At 39.4% G+C, this 17,423-nt stretch overlaps 1 protein-coding gene across 1 annotated transcript; it reads left to right on the forward strand.

The window, feature by feature from the left end:
* LOC109833552 (serine/threonine-protein kinase BRI1-like 2) lies at positions 12,720-15,855 on the forward strand. The gene is made up of 2 exons (XM_020401271.1): positions 12,720-13,338; positions 13,414-15,855. Exons 1-2 carry the CDS (start codon positions 12,861-12,863, stop codon positions 15,771-15,773), a joined length of 2,838 nt encoding a protein of 945 aa, XP_020256860.1. The 5' UTR covers positions 12,720-12,860; the 3' UTR covers positions 15,774-15,855.

The following is a 17,423-nucleotide window of genomic DNA, read 5'->3' on the forward strand; positions in this document are numbered from 1 at the left end:
GCACCACTGTATGGCTCGAGCGTCTCAACGCTATTGGCTGCTCCTCCTGTGTAGTAGCTCTATCTCCATCACTGGTTGGAGTCTCATCGGTAGGCCCACTAGGGCTTGTAGGGCTTTCCGAAAACTTCACCTCCTGTATCCGAGAATCTATAGAAGTATTTGGAGCTCCACCTTGCGCCTTGTCTTCTGTCTTCAAATGTGCCTACATGATAGCATCTTCATCAAAGACCACATCTCTATTGGTAAAGGCACTGTGAGTCTCAGGATCCCATAATCGGTACCCTTTGACTCCAGAAGTGAATCCTATGAAGATACACTATCTCGACTTGGACTCCAGCTTTTGTCTTTTCTGACTATCTACAAGACTATACGCTGGACAACCAAATATGCGTAGAGTCGAGTAGTCCACTGATTCTTCTCGCCATATCTCCTCTGGGATCTGAAGATCAACGGCTGTAGATGGTGACCTGTTAATCAAATAACATGCATGATTTACCGCTTTTGCCCAAAAACCTTCGGACATGTCTGCTTGTAGCAAGAGACTGTAGACTCTTTCCATCAATGTCTGATTCATGCATTCAGCTACTCTGTTTTGTTCTGGTCACCCTAACACACTTAACTGATGCTGGATGCTTTCATTAGTCAAGTACTCTTTGAATTCCCAGGAGCTATACTCACCCCCATTATCTGACCTTAAGACTTTCAATTTCAGCCCATTCTGATTTTCCACCAACGCCTTCTACTCCTTGAACTTCTGAAAAACCTCAGGCTTTTGCCTCAAGAAATAGACCCAAAACTTCCTGGAGAAATCATTAATGAAGGTAACATAATACCTCGCACCCCCAACGGATGCCTTCGGTGAGGTCCCCCACACATCAACGTGGACAAGATCTAGCAACCCCTTGGACTTATGCTACGAAGTAGAGAAAGATACTCTACGCTGCTTGCCCATAACACAATACTTACAAAAGTCAAGTTTACATTGAGTTATTCCTGAAAGCACGCCCTTACTGTGGAGTACCTGCAGACCCTTTCACTCATGTGTCCTAGACGCATGTGCCAAAGTCTCGATTGATCAGTCTTCTCTATTGTGGCTGAAACCTCGCCCTCAATTATGCTGCCTACTAGTCTATACAAGTTCCTCGTGTGCTCCCCTTTCAGAACAATAATAGCGCCTTGGTGACTGCGATAGCTTCACCTTCACCATGAACTTGCACCCTTGAGCCTTAAGAGCTCCTAACGAAAGAAGATTTTTCTTTAAGTCCGGAACATACTGAACATTGGAGAGAGTCCTTTCTAGTCCATCGTGCATCTTCATCCTGACGTTCCTAATACCAACAATCTGACACACTGCATTATTCCCCATGAGAACCGATCCTCCAAAAATAGGACTGTAAGTGCTGAACCACTCCCTCCTTAGGCACATGTGATATGTGCATCCTAAATCAAGTAACCAATCATCGATATACTTGCCCGTACCTGACTCCGCAGTCAGTACATCAAATATCTTCTACAATACTAGCATGGTTATCCTTATCCTTAGTGTTGTCAGTCCCGCCATCCTTTTTCTTCAAGTACTCCTTCTACGACTTACAATCCTTCTTCAAGTGACCTGGTCGTTTGCACCAAAAACAGACGACAGAAGTAGAAATTTTCCTTGAGCCTTGATCGACTTCTTGCCCTTTGACTTCCCTTTCTTTACATTGGCCAATAGACCTGAAGATTCCTCCATGGTGTTCGTCTTCCTAATGAGTTCATTATTTTGAAGCACTAAGATGACATCCTCCAACTCCAAAGTCTCATTCCCATACATGATGGTAGTCGCCAAGTGATTGTAACTAGGTGGAAGCGAACACAGCAACAGAAGAGCTTGGTCTTCTTCTTTTAGCTTCACCTCAAGAGCCAACAATCAAGAGCCAACAAATCGTCAATAACCCCTATTGAAGATGTTCAAGTGTTGCAGAATAGACGTGCCTTCCTTCATTCAAAGTTCATAGAGCTGCTTCTTCTTGAAGAGTTTATTTGACAAACTCTTCATCATATATAAGCTTTCCAACTTGCACCACATAGCCGCAGTCGTGCTCTCGTTCATAACGTTGTAGAGCACCTCATCTAACAAGCACATGATAATTATAGTCTTTACATGGACATCCATGTATTTTCACTCATCTTCATCCAAAGTGGATGACTTCTTCTTAAAACCGTCTAGGGATCAGTGGACCCCTTCCTTCACGAGTAATGTCGTGACGTGCATCTTTCACAAGAGAAAATTCGACTTGCCGTCAAATTTCTTCACCTCAAACTTGGTCGCTGACGTCTTGGTCGCCATAGTAGCTCCGATACCAATTGTTAGAGTATTTGAACAGCAGAAGAAAAACTTAAACACACAAGAAACCCCAAATCTACCAAGCAATCAAGATAAACAACAAACAATAAGATTTAACATGGTTCCACGTGATCAAGATGACCCGTGTATGTCCACGGGGAGAAGGGGGAAGATCTTATTTCTTTTGAGAAGAGATTACAAGAGGTTAAAACTACACACCTTAACAATGGTGGAATATAGATCTCTCTTTTTTCTCGTTGTTTTAAACCCATGGATTAATACAATATATATATAGAGATTGATTTTACTTAATCTTATTAGAACTCTAACTTGAATCCTAATTGGATTTGTCAATTCAATTAATTTCTTCAATCCATTCCTAATTAGGATAGTATAACTAATCCTAATTAGAGTCCAAACACAATCCTGCTTCTTAACCGATTTGAGTCATCACGAACTCAACATATATGGTGATAACAGTGCTTAGGATTTGTTTCATATGTTGCAATTGAAAGAATAAAATATATATAGAAAAATACTATAAATAGAAAATATTTAACATAACTTTTTTTTTGATAACCTGGCTCAGAATTGTACCAAAGGCTGTAAGAACCATATTGGAACCTCCCAATCACCCTATTCATCCACGACGGATTATTTTGTTGCAGGATATTAATCTCAAATCTCTTGTTTGTACATCTATTGTTGTTGAGTAAATGTATCCCCTCTAAAGAATGACGTCTTTTTTTTTGGGGGGGGGGACATATTTTTTATTCTAATTCAACTATTTTTTTGGCGGGAATATAATATGATTTATATTTTTTGAGCTGGAATTCCAAAATCTTGATGACATGGCATTATTTTGACCATCATGTAGAATTGGCGAAAACATTAGAGAAGATCAGGAAAAATGGAGTAGACAGACATTTGGACGCTTTCCGGTCGACCGCGAGACAAGCTGTGATAGACCGCAAACGTGTACGAGTATAGAGAAATTTTGGAGCTTTGGCTGGTCGACCATGACGATTTTGGTGGTCAACTGCCAAACCCTGTAATGGATTTTTGATTTCCGTCGTTCTGGCCTATCGACAACGGTGTCAAGTGCGGTCGACCGCACGTCGGGTTTGAGCCCGATTTTAGTTTTCTATTCTGATTTGGTTTTATGTTTGCTATAAATACAAACACGATTTAAGGTTTCTGAGAGCAGTAAAAAGGAGTTGTTTTGAGCACAGAAAAGTGTCTTTTCTGGAGCTATTGGTTAGGGTTTTGTTTGAGAGATTGAGAGCCTTGTATGAGAGATTAGTTTGTGGATTTGTAATCTCTATTTGTACTTTTCGTCTCTATTAGTGAAAAACTCATCCCCTTCTTGCCCAGTGGACGTAGGCAACTTGTCGAACCACGTAAAATTCGTTTATTTGTGTTTGTGCCGTTATTTTAGATTGTTTGGCTTTCTCTCTTGGCATTATTATTTGTTCTCGATACCCCATCGGTTTGGTCGCCCCACACAACAAGTGGTATCCGAGCTTTGGCTATGCTTAGGCTAGGTGGAGGAGTAGATTACTTTGGAAGCTCATCTAGGGCTTTAGTTGGTGATAAAGATGGGATTTTTATTATTGTGGATCTTGTTTCCGTCGTGTGGGGTTGAGATCTTTCGGAGGCTCTTATTAGGGTTTTACTTGGAGGTATAAAAATCTCTCTTTTTCAATTTGGATCTATTCTTCATTTGTTCCGTATTAGTTCGGTGGTGCTTTGACAAAGATAGCCGAGAAAGAAAGAGTTGTGGAGGATACTTCTGGCATGAAGACCGTCCAATGTTTGAATATTCATTCTATGAAGATAGATGTGGAGAAATTTAACAAAATTAATAATTTTGGTCTTTGAAGATGTAAAGTCTTGGATGCGCTCAACGCGTAAAATTTAGAAGACACTTTGGAGTTGGATGAGAAACCGAATGATATTAAGAAGGTTTGGAAGAAGATGAATCGAACGGCGTGTGGTATGATTAGGTCTTGTTTAACACAAGATTTAAAATATAATGTGATCAATGAGACTTCGGCTAATAAGATTTGGGAGATCCTAGAGAGCAAATATTTGACGAAGAGTGTGAAAAATCACTTGCATTTAAAGATGAGGCTTTATCGCTTCCAATTGAAGAAGGGAACATCCATTGGTGATCACATGAACAACTACACGAAGCTTCTTGCGGATTTGACGAATATAGATGTTATGATTGAAGATGAGGACAAGGTATTGTTATTGTTGAGTTCCTTGCCCGATGAGGAATATGAGACATTCGTTCTTACTCTTATTAATGGGAAGACATCTCTTTCGTATAGTGAGGTCACCTGAGGAATATGAGACATTCGTTCTTACTCTTATTAATGGGAAGACATCTCTTTCGTATAGTGAGGTCACCACTGCACTTGTGAATTACTCTTATTAATGGGAAGACATCTCTTTCGTATAGTGAGGTCACCACTGCACTTGTGAATTATCAGCTTTGAAAGAAGGATAAGGAAACTTCGATTGATACAGTAGCAGGGGCATTGGATGCAAGAGGGAAGAGTCCAAACCATAGTAGGAGATCACAGTCTAGAGGAGCACACCCTACAGTTGGTAAGAATCAGTGTGACTTTTATAAAGAAGATGAACATTGGAAAGCCGAATGCCCAAAGTTGACAGATCGAGCCGGGAAGAATAAGGGGAAAACTATTCAAGCTTCAGAGGTGAATGTTGTCAAGGCTAGTGGTGATAATTCAGATTCGGATTCTTCAGGTATTTGTGCCCTGCACTACCGTCAGTTTATGTTGCCGACTCTATAGAGTGGATGTTAGATTCAGGTGCTTCTTACCATATTTATCCTAGGAGGGATTAGTTCTCCAATTTTAAGGAGTTGGAAAGAGAGGATGTTGTGCTCATGGGTAATGATCATGAATGTCCTATTGATGGTATCGATAACGTTCGTATTAGGATGTGTGACGAGGTGATTCGGGAGTTTGATGAAATAAGGTTCGTTCCGCGGTTGAAGAAAATATCATTTCACTTGGAGTTTTAGAGGTAGCAGACTATCGGGTGACCTTAGAGGATACATCTTTAAAGGTCAAATTTGGGTCCATGATTGTGATGAAGGGTGTCAGAAAGAAGATATTGTACTATTTGATTGGGAGCACGATGATTGGTGGAGAGCTGATGACTTCTTTGGATTTGACTGGACTGTGACGTTTGCTGATGCTGGGATATTTAATTATTGATGTCGTGCATGGATTGTTGAGGGGTGCTTTGACCTATAGATTAAAGTCCTGTGAGCACACTGGTTTGAGCAAGAAGACCGAGGTGGAGTTTGACACTTCTATTCACCGAGCGAAGGGTCTTCTAGGTGATGTTCATTCAGGCATTTGGAGGCCTTTCAAGGAGGCATCATTGGGAGGTAATAAGTATTTGGTTTCCTATGTTGGTGATTGTTCTAGACATTTGTGGATTGAAACCAAGTCCCGTTGGTATGAAGTCCTAGTAGTCAACAACAGGTGGAAGAAGTGTATTGGCAGAAATGTAATACGTCATTCTGATTTTGGTAGAGATTCTTTTCTACATTTGTGTCGAGCTCACGACAATTTGAGACGCTTCATTAGAGAGGAAGCACTGGAGCGACGAGATGAGGTGGCAGATTTGATGAACCGTTCCTTGCTGGAGGAGGATCAGTATTTGATGTCGAGCATTAGTTTGTAGAGGAGTTCTGGTATTGAGGCTTCGACATATTGGAGCCATTTTATTCATAGTTTGCCGACTGTCACGATTAGAGTATTTGTATCTGGTAGAGCTGCTTCAGATTTTAGGTTACTTTGGATATTTGGTTGCCCAACATATGGTCACATCGAGGATATGAGATTTGAACCCAGTGCATATTTGGGATTTAGAATCATGTTTGGTTATCAGATTTTGGACTGATATTGTTCTGAGTAGGTATGTCACATTTGACTCTTGGTAGGTGGAGAGTGTTGGACAGATCATTGGGATATCACAGCGGGTGAAGAGTGATGCTACTCCACATTGGGTGGAGATTACTCCACGTTAGGTGGAGATTACTCCACGTACTCCAGATCATTCTGTATTATTTGGGATTTCATTTGAGATGACACAGATTGAGGATCATGTTAATGTGGATGCAGATGATGAGTTGGTTGATTCGAGTGCAGCTGGTGGACACAGTTCGGATTTGGCTATGGTCATTGGTTCACCTCAGGTGGACGTGTTTAGTTCGTTTCACTTTGAGTCTGGTGGGAGAGTTATCAGCTACAGATTTGTTGGTGATAATCGTGATATTGGAGAAGGGTTGAGAATCTTTCTAGTTGATTGAGGGCCTTTGGAGGCCATTTGGTGAATTACGTGAGGCTTGATTCCTTGGCCAAGAGGATATATAGGTGGTTATTTTATGATGCAGCCGGTTTGGTGAGTTGATACCGACATTTGAAGTTTGTTCACATTCTCGTTTGGGTTCTCGACTTGTTGTGGATTGAGTCCATTATTATGGATTGATTCCACTTCGTACTGGACGCAATAAGTGAGACGTTTGGTTTGGTTGGTGTCGGCTTAGTTTTGGGAAAATTTTACCGAGGTGGAGAATTGTCGAATTGGCAAAAACATTGGAGAAGATCAGGAAAAATGGAGCAGACAAGCATTTGGTCGCTTTCCGGTCGACTGCGAGACAAGCTGCGGTCGACCGTAAACGTGTACGAGTATAAGGCAATTTTCGGAGCTTTGGTCGGTCGACCGCAACGATTTCGGCGGTCAAACCCTATAATGAATTTTTGGTTTCTGTCGTTCTAACCGGTCGACTGCGCGTCAAGTGCGGTCGACCACGCGTCAGGTTTGAGCCTGATTTCGGTTTCCAGTTCTGATTTGGTTTTGTGTTTGCTATAAATACAAACACGATTTAAGGTTTCCGAGAGCAGTAAAAAGGGGTTGTTTTGAGCACAGAAAAGAGTCTTTTCTGGAGCTATTGGTTAGGGTTTTGTTTGAGAGATTGAGAGCTTTGTGTGAGGGATTAGTTTTTGAATTTGTAATCTCTATTTGTACTCTTCTTCTCTATTAGTAAAAAACCCATCACCTTCTTGCCCCATGGACGTAGGCAACTTGCCGAATCACGTAAAATTTGTTTGTTTGTGTTTCTACCGTTATTTTGGATTGCTTGGCTTTCTCTCTTGATATTGGTATTTGTTCTCGGCACCCCATCGGTTTGGCCGCCGCGCACAACACAACAGTGTGACTGTTTTTCTCAGACGGAATCCACATATGTCGCGGGTCCTTGGAGGTTTAGCATTTTAACAAGTAATCTGAGTGATGATTGTCTATGTAAGTGCAGAACTCTTTAATGAAATGCTCATTATATTGCGTGGAGCTTGCACAGGTTCAAGTTAATTTGTAGTGTGCAATAATCATGAACTGCTCCTCACCAAGTTTATCACTCATTTCAAATCCCCATGGAAAATTTCACTCATTTGTTTACGTTTTCTCCTATGTACATGAATCTTCACTGAAATAAAATAAAACTTCTTTTATTCCAGAGTTCATGATCCAAGAAAAAACAGATCAGATAAAGCATAGCCAGATCTTTTTTTTTCTTCTTTTTTAAAACAACTTCTGAAGTAAGACGCTTAACAGAAAATTTAATGGAGGATTCGGGTATTCACGAGCTAAATACAGATTTATACTTTCGCAAAGAAATAATCATATCTTTCAATCCGGAAGGCAGATTCTGACATATTATATATGTAAATCGCCTATCTCGACGAGACGGAGCCAACCAGATTGTCAGATTTTTACAACCTCACTAGTTATGCTCAGTTTTGACAGAAATCCGAAAATAATCAGCTTTTAATTTTTTTAGTAGTAAACTTGGAGTTTATTTAGATTAGGAAATAAATTCAATTTTAGAGTCCAATTAGAATTAGGAAACAAATTCATTTTTGATTTATGATTTGTTTCCTCTATTATAAGGAGTCTTTTTTAGTTAGAATTTAATACTTTCTATTTCTTTGTAATTCTATTAGGAGTTTTAATATTTTAGGAATTCTTTTACTATTTTTGGTAGAGTTTGAGTCCTTGTAGGAGTCTTGTTTCTTTTTTTTTCTATTTAAGAAGAGTCTTGTAAGCCCTAGAGGCATAACTTTTCATCAATAAAATTTCTATTTTTTAATATTTTCTTCGTGGATTCGAAGTTCTTCGTCGATTCGAAGATCGTTCTTTGTGGATTCAGAGAACACCCTTTGTGGATTCCGAGGTTATCACTTCCGCGCTACGTCAATTGGTATCAGAGCCTTGTTTCTCCGATCCGATGGCAGGTGATGAAACCCCTTACTCTCGAACCGAGTTTGACGTGCCGAAGGCCGATTTTAATCAGATGAAGACTATTTTTGAGTGACTTGCGTCGATAGAAGAGCATCTCGTTGATGGTCGCCAACGACGTGATCCGACTCCATATGATAAATTCAACAGGGACAATGATCTTAAGCAAGACATTAGAGTTGAGAAGAGTAGTAAAGAAGCAATAAAGAAAGAAGAACCATCTCCGGAGCAAAATATCTTTCGCACGAGATGCACCGTGATGCAGAAGATTTGTAATGTTATAACTGATCATCACAGCAGCAAGAATCTTGTCTCTCGGCGTATGGTGGAGAAATTAGGACTGAAGACAGAGAAACACCCACCTCTCTACATGATCGACTGGATTAGCATGGACGATGTTGTGCAAAACGATGAGAAGTGTCGGGTACATTTTTTCATTGGCTGAACTTATATTGATGAGGTTTTGTGCGAAGTGGTCGAGATGGATACTTGTCATATGATTTTAGATAGGCCATGACAATTCAATAATGGAGCTAAACATAGGAACAGAGACAATATTTATATCTTCAAGAAAGATGGACGTCAAATTGTGCTCAAGTCTCTTATAGAAAAGGAGCCATTTAAGATAAAAGCTACTGAGAAGAAGAAACATTTGGTGACAAACAACGAGGCTTTAACAGAAAACTTGAAGCAATCTGAAGAGGTCTATCATTTGGTTGTAAAAGAAGAAACTGCCTCTACCAAAATTCCTCCTAAGGAGCAAACACTTGATATGCATGAGATTCATGATGGTGATATGATAGTGAAGATGGATGATATGCATAATATTCTTAAAGTGGTTGAGAGTGATATTGCACATATTGATGTTGTCCCGATAGAGGATAAGGATAAAATAGAGAGTGATGCAATTGATGGTATGTGTGAATTGCTTGGTGGAGGGCTAGAGACAAAGGAGATAAAAGAATTGTGTATGGAGTATGACGCGAGATTCTTTTCGCTGGAAGCAAAGATTGTTAATAATTTCAAGGTGATGATACTTTCAGCACTAGAATATGAGAAGCAACATGGAACATATTTTGAGGAGTTTTTCAAGTCAATTGCAGATTCACATGCTGTCAGACACGTAACCATGGTGTGTGAAAGATTTATTCAAGAATTTGAGTCAGAAGAAGTCCTAGCTGAAGAGGCAAAACAACAGATGAAGAAAATGAATGCTAAGTACAAGGCAGATGCTGATCGTTGTAAGAGAAGAAAATTATCTATCAATGAAGCTACTATTCTACCAAATATAAGCTCGGGGTCGAGCTTCTTTCAACAAGGGGAGACTGATAAATTTAATGGAGGATTCGGACATTCACGAGCTAAATATAAATTTATACTTTCGCAAAGAAACAATCATATATTTCAATCCGGAAGGCGGATTCTGACATATTATATATGTAAATCGCCTATCTCGACGAGACGGGGCCAACCAGATTGTCAAATTTTTACAATCTCACCAGTTATGCTCAGTTTTGATAGAAATCCGAAAATAATCAGCTTTTAATTTTTTTAGTAGTAAACTTGGAGTTTATTTAGATTAGGAAATAAATTCAATTTTAGAGTCCAATTAGAATTAGGAAACAAATTCAATTTTGATTTATGATTTGTTTCCTCTATTATAAGGAGTCTTTTTTTAGTTAGAATTTAATACTTTCTATTTCTTTGTAATTCTATTAGGAGTTTTAATATTTTAGGAATTCTTTTACTATTTTTGGTACAGTTTGAGTCCTTGTAGGAGTCTTGTTTCTTTTTTTCTATTTAAGAAGAGTCTTTTAAGCCCTAGAGGCATAACTTTTCATTAATAAAATTTCTCTTTTTTAATATTTTCTTCGTGGATTCGAAGTTCTTCGTGGATTCGAAGATCGTTCTTTGTGGATTCAGAGAACACCCTTGGCGGATTCCAAGGTTATCACTTCCGCGCTGCGTCAAATGCTCATTATATTGCGTGGAGCTTGCACAGGTTCAAGTTAATTTGTAGTGTGCAATAATCATGAACTGCTCCTCACCAAGTTTATCACTCATTTCAAATCCCCATGGAAAATTTCACTCATTTGTTTACGTTTTCTCCTAAGTACATGAATCTTCACTGAAATAAAATAAAACTTCTTTTATTCCAGAGTTCATGATCCAAGAAAAAACAGATCAGATAAAGCATAGCCAGATCTTTTTTTCTTCTTTTTTAAAACAACTTCTGAAAACAGAATATTTTATTGAGAGCTAATCATTGTGATTCTGAAATCTCGTAATGGTTAGTTATATGGTGTGACAGAGTGGGCATGCTCATGAACTCGTGCGGGTGCATCAAAAGCCACAACCCATTATGCAATACGCACATCTAGTGATCATCACAAACTATAAGGAGCTTGCATTCGTGCTTCTACTCATTTCTGTATTTTTCTGACTATCACTTATACAAGCAGTTCTTTAAGAATTATGCATGATCTACGAGAAGAAAAACTAAAGCCGAGGAGTTTTGGGAGCTGTTTATCGCCACTGAGAATATAGTGGACACAAAGTGGGAGGACCATGTAATCTTTAATTAGCTCAGGCTTTGATTAAGGACTTCAGTGGGAAACATCCCTATAACCTTAGGTTATGATTTGAAGTCACTAATAATATATCCTTTTGACTACTTTAGCCTCGGTTCTCATTACTATAGCAAATCAAGAAAATGCTCAACAAATCCTCAAAATTGATTAAAATTGATCTTTTCTATACTAGATTATAGGCGACGCGAAGGAAATAATGTCAAAACATTCATCGGAAAAAATGTTCGAAACATAACTCTATGTTACACATGCATCTTTTAACCGGATTAACTTGTCAAGTACCTAGTGGCTGGCCGGCTGAAAGTGTTTTTTTTTATTCCTATAATCCGGCACACGATTAAATGATGTCTTTAAAGTATATATTTATGAACAAATCTCAAAGTGTTTGCACGTAAAAGATAACAAAGTACTTACATGTAAAGATAAGGGAAAGATAACAATAGTAATGTAGAGAGACAACTCGGAGGAGAATGATAACAGAGGCACAAAACAGAGTAACACTGATCAAAAGGAAAAGAGTAAAAGTGAAAAGAAGTTGCTATCATCACCCCCTCCATGCCATCAGGGAATTGTTGGAGAGGTCATTGATGCCTTTTCTTTTATGGAGGACCCTTGATTTCTCTTTTGGATGAAGCTTGAGGATCTACTCTCATGCACTAATACTTTAGAATTTTAATTGTGTATATCCAAACTAAGTTTCTATACCTATAAGGCAAGAGAGAACAGTCTAGGTTGATCTCAATACACAGAATGAATAGCATGATAAAACGAGTACTGAGCTTTTACGTATTCTTTTGGGTCTGAAATATACCTGTTATAGAGACAGAAGATAAGAGATAGTGAAATAGAAAGCATGTGCGGAGGAAAAAAGAACAGAACAATTCAGATTCAAATCTTACAAAATATTCATTTAAACGTATTTTTTTGGGTAAAATACACCCAAGTTTGCCGCTTAAAAGTGTACAATTGCAGTTACTTTTGCATAAGGAATTAGATCATATTCTGACCAAAAGCCAAATATTCCCTCTGCTCTCTTTTACCAACGCTATAAGTAGTACTCCACACACTCACACACCCTCTCAATTTTCCTAATATATTCACACCATCCTGTCTCCCTATTAAGAACCTTCAATCCTCACAAACTTAACTTTACTCCACCACTTTCTTCATTCTCCCACTCTCTCAACAACTCAAATGGACAAGGCAATTCAGCTTCTCCATCAACCCCTGATCACAATCCAAGTACACAAACTGATGCTGAGGGCTTATTCCTCTTCAAAAGCTCAATCCAAACTGACCCACAGGGTGTTTTATCAAACTGGCATCTTGCTAACAGTCCATGCAACTGGTCAGGTGTGTTTTGTGTTGAAGGGAGAGTTGGTCATCTCAATATCAGCTCTTGCAACCTCTCAGGGAACTTGAATTTCTATCCTCTTTCTTCTCTTAACAAGCTCTCGGTTCTTGATCTTTCTAATAATCATTTCTCTGTAAACTCTTCTTCTTTGCTTCAGCTTCCTCGTTCATTGCAGCAGCTCAATCTCTCTTCTTCTGGAGTTTCAGGCCTAGTGCCTGATAATTTCTTCGCAATTTATCCTAATCTTATGACGCTTAATTTCTCACACAACAATCTCTCTGGTCCTCTGCCAGAAAATTTTCTTACAAATTCCGTAAATCTGCAGAGTCTGGATCTCTCCTTTAATAACTTGTGGAACACAATATCAGGAATCCAGTTTCAAAATTCTTGCGCTAACTTGATCCAATTTGACATTTCGATGAATCAAATGACGGGTATGATCCCTTCTTATTTATCCAACTGCACCAATCTAAAGACCTTGAATCTTTCTTATAATTCCTTTATAGGAGAGATTCCAGAATCTTTTGCAAATCTTCGAACCTTGGAGAGATTAGACCTCTCAAATAATCATCTCTCTGGTTCAATCCCTTCTGGCTTAGGAAATGCCTGCGGATCATTACTATATCTCAAGTTATCAACCAACAACATATCTGGGTCAATTGCTGATTCATTCTTCTCATGCTCATTGCTTCAATTTCTCGACTTGTCGAGCAACAATTTGTCTGGTTCGATTCCAAACAATGTTCTTAAAGGTTTTTCTTCATTGGAAATGTTACAATTAAGCAACAATTTCATAACAGGACAATTTCCGAGCTCAATTTCTTCTTGCAAGAATCTAAAAATTGCTGATCTTAGTTCAAACAAGCTAACTGGAGAGCTGCCACCTGATATCTGCTCGCTTGATGCTTCACTAGAAGAGCTTCGAATTCCTGACAATCTGATCACCGGCAAAATTCCACCACAGCTATCAAAATGTTCTAAACTCAGGACTATTGATATCAGCATAAACTATCTTCATGGTCCGATTCCTTCAGAGCTTGGCCAGCTTGAAGAACTCGAGCAACTGATGCTATGGTTCAATAGCATAGATGGAGAGATTCCTTCAGAGCTCGGGCAATGTGGGAAACTGAAAAATCTCATCCTCAACAACAATTTCATTTCAGGTGAAATCCCTTCCAATCTTCTCAATTGTAGCAATCTTGAGTGGATATCATTAACGAGCAATATGATTGGTGGAAGAATTCCTAGAGAATTCGGGAGGCTCTCGAGACTTGCAGTCCTTCAGCTAGCTAATAATAGCCTGACTGGTGAAATTCCAGTAGAGCTTGGAAACTGCAGTAGTCTTGTTTGGTTAGATCTGAACAATAATAGACTCACCGGTAAAATCCCATCAAAACTTGGTCGACAGATGGGATCAAAGACGACATCAGGGATTCTCTCAGGCAATACCTTAGCTTTTGTAAGAAATGTTGGCAATTCTTGCAAAAGTGTAGGAGGACTTCTTGAATTTGCTGGTATCAGACCTGAGAGGTTACTGCAAGTGCCTACACTCAAGACTTGTGACTTCACCAGGCTCTATTCAGGCGCGGCCCTCAGCGGCTGGACTCAATACCAAACCTTAGAATATCTCGATCTTTCATACAATGATCTTCATGGCGAGATCCCTGTAGAGTTTGGTAACATGTTAGTCCTCCAAGTTCTGGACTTAGCACACAATAGATTGACCGGAGAGATCCCAGCATCTCTAGGCCAGCTCCGAAATCTGGGAGTCTTCGATGCGTCCCACAATCGACTTCACGGAAGCATTCCTGATTCATTCTCGAACCTCTCATTCTTGGTTCAGATAGATTTGTCTGATAACAATCTCACAGGCCCAATCCCTTCGAGAGGGCAGCTGAGCACGCTTCCAGCGACCCAGTACGCAAACAATCCAGGACTCTGCGACGTGCCCCTGCCTCCATGTCAAGCTCCAGGAAGAACTGTTTCTGCCAATGCACAGCTCGACGATGGAATGCAAGAATCTAAGAGATCAGTAGCCTTTTGGGCCAACAGCATCGTCCTTGGTGTGCTGATATCAGTCGCAGTGGTATGCATAGCCATCGTGTGGGCTATCAGAGTTCGTGCCAGACGAAAGGAAGCTGCGGAAGCCAGAATGCTGGATAGCCTGCAAGCAGTAAATTCAGCGGCAATCTGGAAGATAGGAAAGGAAAAAGAACCCCTCAGCATCAACGTTGCAACATTTCAACGACAACTTCGAAGGATCACCTTCTCTCAACTAATTGAAGCCACGAATGGTTTCTCTGCTGCCAGCCTGATTGGATCAGGCGGCTTCGGTGATGTATTCAAAGCCACGTTGAAGGACGGTTCGATCGTCGCGGTCAAGAAATTAATCCATCTAAGTTACCAAGGCGATCGAGAGTTTGTCGCAGAGATGGAGACTCTAGGAAAAATCAAGCACAAGAACCTCGTACCGTTACTAGGGTACTGCAAGATTGGGGAAGAGAGGCTACTTGTGTACCAATACATGAAGTATGGTAGCCTGGAAGATATGCTTCATAGCCAAACCAAGATATTGAATTGGGAAGAGAGGAAGAAAATCACAAGGGGAGCAGCTAGAGGTTTATCCTTCCTTCATCATAACTGCATTCCTCATATCATACATAGAGACATGAAATCTAGCAATGTGCTGTTGGATGAAGAGATGGAGGCTAGAGTGTCTGATTTTGGCATGGCAAGACTGATAAGCGCACTGGACACGCATTTGAGTGTGAGCACATTGGCGGGAACTCCAGGGTACGTGCCACCGGAGTATTATCAGAGTTTTCGATGCACATCGAAGGGTGATGTGTACTCTTTCGGTGTTGTGATGCTGGAGATTTTGACGGGAAGAAGGCCGACGGATAAAGAGGAGTTTGGGGAGACTAATTTGGTTGGATGGGTGAAGATGAAGGTTAGAGAAGGGAAAGGGATGGAGGTTATTGATGGAGAGCTGGTGAAGGATGTGGTGCAAGAGGAAGAAGAGGAGATGAGAAAAGTGTTGGAGATTGCTGTGCAATGTGTCGATGATTTTCCTTCAAGGAGGCCAAATATGATGCAGATTGTGGGTTTTTTGAGGGAGATTAGTGCTGGAGTTGGTGTTGAGGGTGATGTTGTTGTTTAGAAGATGGAAGCAGTACTGTTTCATTACTTGTGTTGTTTATTTTGTGATTATATGTTGTTTAATAAGATGGTGTTTTAAGTAAGATTAGGACAAGTTTATGATTGAAATTCGTGTTGTTTGAACTTCTCATGCAATTTATGATGGTTGTAAGATTTATAGGATGTGGCTTAAGGCCAACAGATGAGCTATTGATGTCATAGATTAACTCCTTTGTACCCTTAAAGGTTAAGATTTTGCATGACGCGATGAAGATATCAACCTCACCAAAAATCTCCATAAACCAAACTATTTTTGTCGATGCCAAAACCTCAATAAATTCGAGAGCAAGTTATTTCATTAGAATATTTGTGTAAGCATATCACAGTTACTTCAAATTACATAAATCTAACTATAAAGTTAGTTTTCAAGGACAATTTTCATAGAACGATTTGTACAGGCCATTAGGTGATACAAGTGGCTCCGCAAGTACCATTCTTTTATGTGGGAGATGATTAAGCCTCTTCATGTCCTCGTCACTCACTTCCCAATCAAATATCACTATATACTCTTTTAATCTCTCTTTATTAAAACTCTTTGGCAAGAAGCTTACCCCCGTTTGAAAAGCCCACCTCAAATAAACCTGTCCGCTGTAAAATTGATGAAATAAAAACACCATTGTCCTTAGAAATATGAACTTGTTTTATATTATTCTTCTGGGCAAAATTAACAGATTGGTATATTTTATTGACCATTCGTGACACATTGGTATATTTTCTTACTCCAGCGACTATTGGGTATATTATGTAGACTACGACGACAAATTAGCCTATTTTTAGCCGGAGCCAAAATTCCGGCCAAATTGAGTCACGTGACTCCTCACATACAGCTGATGTGGATTAAGTGGGCTTACATGGCGGGGTAACTGAAAAGGGAGAAAGAAAAACCAATGCTACCACCCCAAAAAAAATTTCTATTTCCCCTCTTTTTCTTTATTCATGTCAGGGAGGGGATTACTCTGCCAAATTTTGCAGAAATTCTCCTTGTGCATAATATTATTTAATGGGTTCAAAATCTTGATTTGACTATAATATGGTTGATATTGAAATTAAACTTGATTTTGGATCAAGCTTAATTTTAGGTTTATGATGGAATTATTCTAAGTTTGACCAAACCCAAAATTAGGTCCAAATTCTAGAAGTTTTCTAGAAACACTCTAGAAGGTTGATCACCTCCTTAAAGTGTTCTAGAGAAATCTTTAAGCTAAATATCTAGATAATAGTATAGAAACATCTAGATAATTTGTGATAAAAATATTTAGATATTATGTAGAAATTTCTAGAGATTAGAAAAATATCTAGGAACTATGGAGGTGATATTAGAAGAATCTAGATCCTTTGTAACATATCTTTGGGAGGCTATAAATACCCCCTCACCTCTCTCATTTGTAAGCAAGAAGAAAAAGTTGAACAAGTGAATAAAGCAAGCTCAAATAAAGAGTCTATATTAGTGGTAAATTGTTTGTTAAACATCATCAAAACAAGAAGGCCAACAGTATTACGGTCTTAGGCTAGTGTTAAGCACTATCGGTGATTTCTTTACATGGTATCAGAGCCATTCTAATCTTGTGCTCTTCAAGATCGGGGTTTAAAGAGAGCTCGGGTTTACTCTAAG

The sequence above is a fragment of the Asparagus officinalis genome, chromosome 3 (assembly GCF_001876935.1).
Source record: "Asparagus officinalis chromosome 3, Aspof.V1, whole genome shotgun sequence".
Classification (NCBI taxonomy): domain Eukaryota; kingdom Viridiplantae; phylum Streptophyta; class Magnoliopsida; order Asparagales; family Asparagaceae; genus Asparagus; species Asparagus officinalis.

What these genes read in the sequence shown, in the direction of transcription:
- LOC109833552 (XM_020401271.1), top strand. Translation starts at nt 12,861, where the DNA reads ATGACGCTTAATTTCTCACACAACAATCTCTCTGGTCCTCTGCCAGAA. An exon ending in GTCGAGCAACAATTTGTCTG is followed by an intron (nt 13,339 to 13,413) that starts GTTCGATTCCAA and finishes ATTTCATAACAG; the next exon opens with GACAATTTCCGAGCTCAATT.